Source organism: Felis catus, chromosome A3 (genome assembly GCF_018350175.1).
Source record: "Felis catus isolate Fca126 chromosome A3, F.catus_Fca126_mat1.0, whole genome shotgun sequence".
Classification (NCBI taxonomy): domain Eukaryota; kingdom Metazoa; phylum Chordata; class Mammalia; order Carnivora; family Felidae; genus Felis; species Felis catus.
In genome coordinates this window covers 116,998,176-117,007,978 of record NC_058370.1, presented here as the reverse complement: position 1 = coordinate 117,007,978, position 9,803 = coordinate 116,998,176, and the positions used below count along the sequence as shown (strand labels likewise).

At 39.6% G+C, this 9,803-nt stretch overlaps 1 protein-coding gene across 5 annotated transcripts in view; it reads left to right on the top strand.

Annotated features, from left to right (window-relative positions):
- The window catches only part of CLIP4 (CAP-Gly domain containing linker protein family member 4), an 81,556-nt gene continuing 71,753 nt past the window's right edge, over positions 1 to 9,803 (top strand). For 2 of the 5 annotated variants that reach the window (XM_045054737.1, XM_045054736.1), the window contains exon 1: positions 1 to 311. Coding sequence is in view for 1 of the 5 variants with exons in the window: in XM_045054735.1 (XP_044910670.1) it covers positions 284 to 311 (28 nt within the window). In the remaining 4 variants the exon portion in view is untranslated. The remainder of the gene's footprint in view (positions 312 to 9,803) is intronic. The other 3 variants (XM_045054735.1, XM_006930385.5, XM_023251983.2) reach the window with 2 other exon arrangements.

The window sequence follows — 9,803 nt, the reverse complement described above, 5'->3', positions numbered from 1 at the left end:
CTGTTGCACTCAAAGGAGGACTCCACCACAGGGAGTCAAGTCTAAGCTGGCCACCACCACCCTGGCTTTCTGTAATTGGAATCTGCTTATGGGCCCAAGGGAGCCCATTATGAAAACGCCTATTTTCATAGACTCCCAACCAACACTCTAAACAATTTGTGCTCTTGCTGAGGAAGACCCATGAGATATTGAAAAAATTTTTTTCTGGGTGACATTGAAAGAATAGTGTCATGTTCGGGTAAGTTTCACTATAAAATGAATCTCACGCCCACCAACGCCTCCGATGAAACTTCATTTCTGCAAAGGCAAAGGTGAGCATCCTAAACAAAGTATACTGTTATTTTAAACAAGTTAACATGGGTTGAAGTAGTTGGACATGTGCTGTGAGGCAATTTAGACATATTTTACAGAACTGTATCCTTTCCTATATAATAACACCAGAAGTCAAAAGTCTGTTCAGTGCTAAAAACCTGAATGGAGTATTAAAAATGCTTCACAATCCACTCCTTTTTTGCTTTTTTTACGATTGATGAGCCAATATTGATACATGACTCTTAATTGAAGTCCGTAATTTACATGATGGTTTACTCTTTGTGTTGTATATTCTATGGGTTTTGACAGATGCGTAAAGTCATATATCCCCCATTACAGCATGGTACAGAATGGTTTCACCGCCCTTAAAAATCCTTTGTGCTCTACCTATTAATCCTTCCCTTCTTCCCTCCCCAGCCCCTGGCAACCACTGATCTTTTTACTGTAGCCTTTTCAGACTGGCTTCTTTCAGATCTTTTTACTGTAGCCTTTTCAGACTGGCTTCTTTCAGACTGGACAATATATATTTAAGGGTCCTTGAAGTCTTTTCATGACTTGATAACTCATTTCTTTTTACCACTTTCAATATTCCATCGTATAGATGTACCACAATTTGTTTGTCCATTCCCTTACTGAAGGACGTGTTGGTTATTTCCAATTTTTGGTAATTATGAATAACTTTGCTGTAAACATTTATGTGCAAGGTTTTGGACACAAATTTTCCAACTGGGTAAATATCTAGGGGTGAGATTGCTGCATCATAAGGTAAGACTATACAGTACTTAGCTTTGTAAGAAACTGCCCAACTGTCTTTCAAAGCGGCTGTACCAATTTTCATTCCCACCAGCAATGAATGAGAGTTCCTTTTGCTCCACATTCTTGCCAGAATTTCGTATTGTCAGTGTTTAGGATTTTAGCCATTCTGGTAGAATTGTAGTGGTATCTCGTTGTTTTAATTTTCATTTCCCTGATAGCATATGATATTGAGCATCTTTTCATATGCTTCCTTGCCATCTTCTTTGGTGAGGTCTGTTCAGATCATGAGCCTAAGTTGTACTGTTTTCTTACTATTGAATTTTAGGAATTGTATATCTGGGATACAAGTTATTCATCAGATACGTAGTTTTGCAAAGATTTTCTCCGAGTCTATGGCTGTGTTTTCATTCTTTTAACTTCTTCTGCAGAGCAGAAGTGTTTTTTTTTTTTTTAAATTTTTTTCAACGTTTATTTATTTTTGGGACAGAGAGAGACAGAGCATGAACGGGGGAGGGGCAGAGAGAGAGGGAGACACAGAATCGGAAACAGGCTCCAGGCTCTGAGCCATCAGCCCAGAGCCTGACGCGGGGCTCGAACTCCCGGACCACGAGATCGTGACCTGGCTGAAGTTGGACGCCCAACCGACTGCGCCACCCAGGTGCCCCTGAAGTTTTAAGTTCTAATGAAGTCCAACTTGTATTTGGTGTTGTATCTAAAAAGTCATTACCAAATGCAAGGTTACCTAGATTTTCTCCTATGTTGTTTTCTAAGTTTTATAATTTTGCATTTGGCATTTATATCTGTGACCCATTTTGAGTTAGTTTTTGTGATACATGTAAGTTCTGTGTCTAGATTCATTTTTCTGTATGTGAATGTCCAGTTGTTCCAGCACCATTTATGGAAAACACTATTCTTTTTCCATTGAATTCTCTTTGCTCCTTTGTGAAAGAGTGGTTGTATTTGTGTGGGTATATTTTGCTCTGTATTCTATCCTGCTGATATAATTGTCTTTTCTTTTGCCAATACCACACTGTCCTTCAATACCGTAGTTTTATCCTAAGTCTTTAAGTCTGGTCAGCCATTTGACTTTGTTCTTCTTCAACATTGTGTTGGTCATTCTGGGCCTTTTACTTTTCCATATAGACTTTAGAATCAGTTTCTCAATATCCACAAAATAATACACTGGGATTTTGATTGGAATTGAATTGGATGCATGAATCAAGTTGGGAAGAACTGACTTAATTATCTTGAGCCTTCTTTTCCATGAACATGGAATAGCTTTCTATTTATTTAGACGTTCTTTGATTTCTTTCATGCAAGTTTTCTAGTTTTCCTCATATAGATCTTGTACATATTTTGTTAGATTTATACCTAAGCATCTCTCTCTCTCTCTTTCTCTTTTTTATACTGTTTATAGAGTTGCTTCTAATTTAAAATTCCCATTGTTCATTGCTGGTATACAGAAAAACAATCGACTTTTGTATATTGGTCCACATTAAACTTTTTAAAAAATGTTTATTTATTTTGAGAGAGAGGGAGAGAGAGAGAGAGAGAGAGAGAGAGAGAGAGAGAGAGAGCGCGCACAAGCAGGGATGGGGCAGAGAGAGAGGAGACACAGAATCTGAAGCAGGTTCCAGGCTCTGAGCTGTCAGCACAGAGCCTGACGCAGGGCTTGAACCCAAGAGCCATGAGATCATGACCTCAGCCGAAGTCAGATGCTCAATCGACTGAGCCACCCAGGTGCCCCAATTGGTCCACATTTTAAATGTCTTCTTTGCCTTTTATTTCTTTGCTTGCTTCTGTCTTTTGAAAGAGAGGAAGGAACTCAGGATCTGGAGAAAGATATTAAATTAAATATTTTAATTCAATTTTATTTTTAAAGTTTATTCTTTATTTTGAGAGAGCAAGAGTGGGGGAGGGACAGAGAGAGGGAGAGAGAGAGAATCCCAAGCAGGCTCCACACTGTCAGCTCAGAGCACGATGTAGGGCTCGAACTCATAAACCTCGAGATCATGACCTGAGCCGAAATCAAGAGTTAGATGCTCAATTGACTGAGCCACCTGGGTGCCCCAGTGTTTTCACATGAGTGACTAATATACAAAACAGCATATAATTGGATTTTAAAATGTGTCCTTTTTTAGTGAAAGGGAGAAATTAGAGAGCTAGCTTCCCATGGAAGAGGTGAGATATAGGAAGGGTCTGGAAGGGTACTTGGATTTGGATAGGAGGAGGTAGATTGCAGGCAAAGTCTAAGCAGAAGAATGGCATGTATAGGATGGGGAGGTGGGAGTGAAGGGGTAGGTTTTATCACATTGGGCAGAGGTGGGAGATGACTTTGAAGAATGTCGGTGTGAGTAATCAGAACTTGATAAAGTGCTCAGAGGGAGTCTCTAAACAGATCCTTTGGGTCTGGTTCTTTTAGGACCATTGGTTTTTGGTTTCACATATACCTCAAGGCAGATATTCTGAACCATTTGCTTCTTTGAATCAGAATGACAGGCGTATGCCAGGAAGTGTTTCTAAAGAGAAGCACTGCCTTTCTGGGGAAAAACTACCAAATGGGGTTGCAGGTTTTTCATTTGCCCCAACAGTAGAATTTCACATACGTAATCAGGAAAAAAGCAACCTACTTGAGAGGTCAAAAATAGTGATACAGATGCCAAGGGAGGTTTCTTTGAGTTTCCCAGGCCCCTTGCTGGCTGGCTGCGTTGAACTCAGTCTCTTTGAAGAACTCTGTCATTACTGGGGGGCAGGAGAACTCTGTGGCATCTCTTAGGAGGGAGGAAAGCAATGAGGGAATTGTATGAATTCCAAAGCTTTAATCTCTTCTTACCACAAAGAGAAGAGCACACAGGGCATTAAATGCCCTATTTTTTTTTTTTTTCTTGGTCTGAGTTAACTTACCTCATGAGACCTCTCTAGTGTTATACGTAATTGCTTATTCAGGTCACCAATAATGACACTGCAGGGATTCAAGGAAGTTTTCATGGTGAAAGGACACATCCATATTTAGAACTCTAGTCACTACCTCCTCCACAGACATTACCTTCCTTCATAAAACCTCTCTGAATCCAACTCTTTCCACTCCCACTCCCACCTCTACCCTGATCACCTGAATTCAAGCCACCTGCCTGACAGCCACATACTAGATCTCCTTAACTATAGAGTCCCTCTCATAATGACCTGGGGTCAAAACCTTGGATCCATTCTTTTCCTTCACAAAGTCTCGTTCATTCTTTCTATGAAGCATCTCTAAACATTCATAAGAACATCCCATGCATTGCTCTTGTCTTGGGTCCACTGCTACTCATGTTTATCTCTCTGCCTGGTGTTTTTCTCTTGTCTCTCACCATTTTAAGCACATACCCAGATAACCAGCTAAATTTGAACTTCAGATAAACAATAATTAAAAAAAATAATTTGGTACATACTTCTACTAAAAAATTGTTATCTGAAATTCAAATTTAATTGGGAAGCCTATATTTTATGTGTCAACCCTACCACTCTGGAACTTTTCTTAATGATCCAATTCTTCCTTATCTGATTTTTTAGTTCCTAAAATACCTAATGCAGCCTTTCATTATATGCTATCTTATAATTATCGATTACATATACAGTATTAACACTTATTGAGCAATTATTCAGCATCAGGCACTGTGCTTAGTTCTTTTCATACAATAGCTCATTGAATTCATACAAGAAATATGTGATAAAGTAGGTCCTACTATGATACCAATTTTATAAATGAGGAGGCTGAGTTTTTTTTTTTTCTTTTTTTTTTTTTCAACGTTTTTTTTAATTTATTTTTGGGACAGAGAGAGACAGAGCATGAACGGGGGAGGGGCAGAGAGAGAGGGAGACACAGAATCGGAAACAGGCTCCAGGCTCCGAGCCATCAGCCCAGAGCCCGACGCGGGGCTCGAACTCACGGACCGCGAGATCGTGACCTGGCTGAAGTCGGACGCTTAACCGACTGCGCCACCCAGGCGCCCCGAGGCTGAGTTTTTGAGAAGTTATTTTGTGTGTTCAAGGTCCCAAAGCTAATTAAACTTGAACTTTAGTTTTTCTGTAGGGTGACCAACTTGTTCTGGTATCCCTGGCACTGTTCTGGTTTTAAAATTGAAAGTACTCACACCCTAGAAACCCTTTCAGTTCCAGGCAAACCTTATATGTCTGGCTTCAAAGTCTGGGATTCTATCTTGCTTCCAATTTTTTTGAGATTTAATGTTTCTCCTCTCAGTTATGTTAGAAAGTCACCAAGGACAGGGTGATATCTAATAGTATTTACTGGCACCAAGAATTATTTAGTAAGTGCTTGACAAATGAGGACCAGAAGCTCCCCTCCAAGGCCACACCTCTTTTCTTGAGCCTCTTTGGATGGCAGACGCTCAAGACTGTGTGGGTGTGCGTAAGGGCAGCTAATCTTAGATGCAGCTGAGACCTGAGCGTGGCCACTGGCCTCTGCAATAGAGACACAAAATGGACCATGATGTCACTGACCATTGCTTACAAAGATGCTAGGCTCTTGTTACTAGCAACAGTGCCCCTAAGTTAGTGAAAATGCAGCTCCTTGGTAGGTGTGTGGTGCCTCACTTGACAAGCTGAACCTTGAGAGACTCCCTGCTTTGAAGACTGAGTTAGGGCTTGGATGAGGCTGGAGAAACGGAAACCACGGTGCCAAGAAAAGGAGCACAATAGGGTGGGTAGCGAGACCATCAGCACCTTGATGGATGGACAGCACCCCAGGAAGCTGAGTGGCTGTTTCTTCACTGGGAATATGCTTTTGTGCAATGCACATATACCCAAAAGATTATTATGTTATTACATTATTATATAACAACCAAATGGTTAAAATGATGATATGTAGGTGTTATTGTTATGCTGCAAAGTGGTTAATGGGGTGTGATGGGAAAGGCAGAAACAATAGATTTCCATCCCCCAGGGACATCTGTATAACTTGTCTCCACTTCATTTTGAATGCAGGTCATTACTGTGCATACTTACACCAAGTTAAATTAAGCTGTCTGTGGAGAAATCATTTATAAAAATAATTTGCTATTTAAAAGAACTAGTTAAATTGAATTGATAAAGGCTAACACTTTCAAGGCAACTTTGTTTTTAGTTGCTGAGTTTCACTTCAAAATGCTTGAATTTTTAGTATGCTTTTGTTTTAGGCTTTTTATTAAGAGAGTGTAACAGATATGGGGCATAAGGGTCAGGCAGGAGTTTCTATTTTGGACAGTGCTGACAGATTCCATGGTGGCTTTTCCTCATCCTCATAAATGTCTCTTAGCCTCTTACTGTGACATTCAAGGCCATTCCTGATCTATTCTCAACCTCCCTTTCCAGCTCATCTTCTACCAATTCATGCTACGGACTCTGCACCACTTAGGCCCTTTGCTGTCCTCCAAACACACATTTAGCTTTTCTGCCTCCAAGCCTTTCTCTTGCAAAGCATTGTGGTTAAGAGTTTAATCTCCTGAACTAGACTGCCTGGGTTCACATCCAGGTTCTGCTATTTACTGAGTGATCCTGAGCAAGTTGCCTAACTACCTTATGCCTATTTCTCCAACTGGAAGGTGAAACTAAAATGATATTTCTTCTTCAGAAGTAAAATAATTCATGAAAGTGCTTCGAACAATGCACAGCACATACTAAGCCCTCAGTAAATGCTGGCCCCTCATTCATGTAACTGGAGCTCGTTATCCTCCCCACTTAACTCAGAATATATCTTTTCCTCGAAGCCTTTCCTGATCACCCCATCCTGCAATGTGTGCTCCCTCTTGGGAAATCCCTAGACACTGCTTCTTTGGCACGTTGTTGGTGTTCTTTTCTCATGTTCATGTCTCATGACCACATGTGATTGTTTTCCTCCAGCTAGCCCACTTTGAGTTAGGCTTTGTACTCATGACGACAGTGGGAGGCAGGTATTTTTTGTCTCATTTTACAAAGGAACAAACTAAGGCCCAGAGAAGTTAAGTGATTTTCTAGGGTTACTGAGCTGGGGAGAGAAGGTTCTGGGGGCTCCAGCTCAGTTTGCATATGATGACAGCTTCAACACTCTTCCTCCTATCCTAGAAAACAAGGAGCAAATCTTATACTGTGGTAGACTCCATACTTTCCTTTAGGAAGGAGGTATTCAGTTTATTCCTGATTGATGGGTTAATATGCAATTTGGTTGCCTTGCTAAGTGTCATTCAGGGCTTATGGTTGTGATTATTTTGATGATGATGAAGATATTGCATGGGATATTTTGATGGGCCTTAAAAGGATGGACTGTAACTTACTCTTCTTGGGTTGAACCCTATGTGAATCTAAAAACACAATTCACATTTATTTTTGTCTTAACTGTTCCCTGCTGTTGCAAATATGATTAGATGAGGAATGTCAAAACCCATCTTATTATCAATGCTGTTTTTGTCACAAAGGAGACTTTCTCCCAGCTAATTGGTCTGTCAATGGTTCTCTTTGTTAGGTGAGTCATTTGATCCGTTGTTGACAAGGTGCAAACTGCTCTCTACCCCCCACAGGGTGGGGGAGGGGGAGGATGCTCCAGTGGGTCTGACAGTCTTTCAACCCCTAATCAAGATGCTATTAAGCAGCTGATAGTTTACAGTGAACAGAGATGAAACTGTATTGGTTTTGTAAGCAGCTGCTGGAAAGACAACTTGATAGAGCTTTAGTGATGTATGAATGCTTCCCATTTTAGAGTGTGTGCATGCATGTGATACAAAGACAACTTCTGTGATTTCTCAGCTCCTTGGATATGATAGTTATCTTTTCTGTGACTGAAATCTTAAAGAACCAGGCCCATTTTATCAACAAATATTTGTTGAATTTGTATTATGTGCCAAGTACTAGGTTCTAGGTACTCAGGATGCAGCACTGACAAAAATAGACTAAAATTTCTTCCCTCTGGAGCTTTTTCTTTTAAAGCTTTTTATTAGGGAAAAAAATTTCAAATGTATGCAAAAGAAGAAATAATAATACTCATCATTCAGCTTTAATAATGATCAATATTTTGTCATTCTTTTTTCATCTATCCCTTCCACCATACACTTATATTTTTACTTGAATAAATTTGACATGTAACCTTGTATTGGTTTAAGGTGCATAGCATGTTATTTTGATACATTTGTATATTATAATATGATTGCCAGTGTAGTGATATTTATCATATTACATAATCACAGCACAATATCATTGTATACATTCATTACGTGTGCATTAGGTCTCTAAGACTTATTTACCATTCATTATAAGTTTGTGTCTTTAAACACCATCACTCTTATCCACCCCATCCACCAGCCCCTGGTAAGCACCATTTTACTAACTTTTACAGGTTTAACTTTTTTTGATTCCACATAAAAGTGATATCTTTACACTTATCTTTCTCTGTTTGACTTTGCGTAGTTGCTCAAAGCCCATCTATGTTGTGGCATATCCTGTCAGATATACTTCTTCCTCATGGCTGTATAATATTCCACTGTGTATATGTATCACATCTTTTTTATCCATTCACCCACTGATGGCTATTTGGGTTGTTTCCATATCTTGGTGATTGTGAATAATGCTATGATAAACATGGGAGTGCAGATACGTCGCTGAACTCCTGTTTTCATTTCCTTTGGGTTTAAATCCAGAAGTGGAATTGCTGGATTGTATGGTAAACCTATTTTAAATTTTTTGAGGAAACTCCATATTGATTTCCATTGTGCTTGGACCAATTTGCTTTCCCATCACACACTTATGGACCACTTTAAAGCAAATCTCAGACATTAAACATTTTATCACAAATACTTTAGTATGAATTTCTAGCAGATAAGAACTTTTTTTAATGTATATTTTTGAGAGAGAGAGAGAGAGAGAGAGAGAGAGAGAGCGAGCACATGAGCATGTGAGTGGGGGAGGAGCAGAGAGATATAGGGACGGAGGATCTGAAGCAGACTCTGTGCTGACAGCAGAGAGCCCAATGTAGGGTTCGAACTCACAAACCAGGAGATCATGATCTGAGCCAAAGTCAAACACTTTGCGCTCCAGATAAGGACTTTTTAACAAAAACGTAATCACATGTTATTCTCATTCCTAAAAAAGTTAACAAAAACTTCTGGATACAACTTAATGTCCAGTTCATGTTAAATTTCCCTCAACAGCCCCAAGAATTATTTTACATTTCTTTGTTTGATCCAGATCTAAATGCTCTGCACATTATAGTTTGTAGATAGAGCTTTTATGTCTCTTTCGATCTACACTAGTTTCCCTTAGCTACTTTTTGATTGTAGGAATTGGGTTATTTTCCCTGTAGAAGTTTCCACATTTTGGACTTGGCCTATTACATGCTCATGATGTAATTTATGATATTCCTTCATGCTTCATGTTTTCTATAAAATGATATTTATATCTAGAGACTTGGTTAAAGTATGTTTCAATGAGGGGCGGGGGCGTTGGAACTAACATCCTAGTGGAAACCATCTCGATGCTGCTATTATGTGGCAGAGATGTTTCTGGAACTGCCTTGGTGGCCATAGCTTTGAGCAGCCAGTGTGAAAGACTTGTTCCTTAGAGAGGCAGTTTTAATCCTGATGCCATGAAACATTCCCTGTGTTCCTTCTTTCTTATGTTGGCCTGTAAAGAACACTTTTTAAAAATAGTTTATTTATTTATTTTTGAGAGAGAGAGAGAGAGAGAGAGAGAGAGAGAGAGAGAGAGAGAGAGAGCAGGGGAGGGGAAGAGAG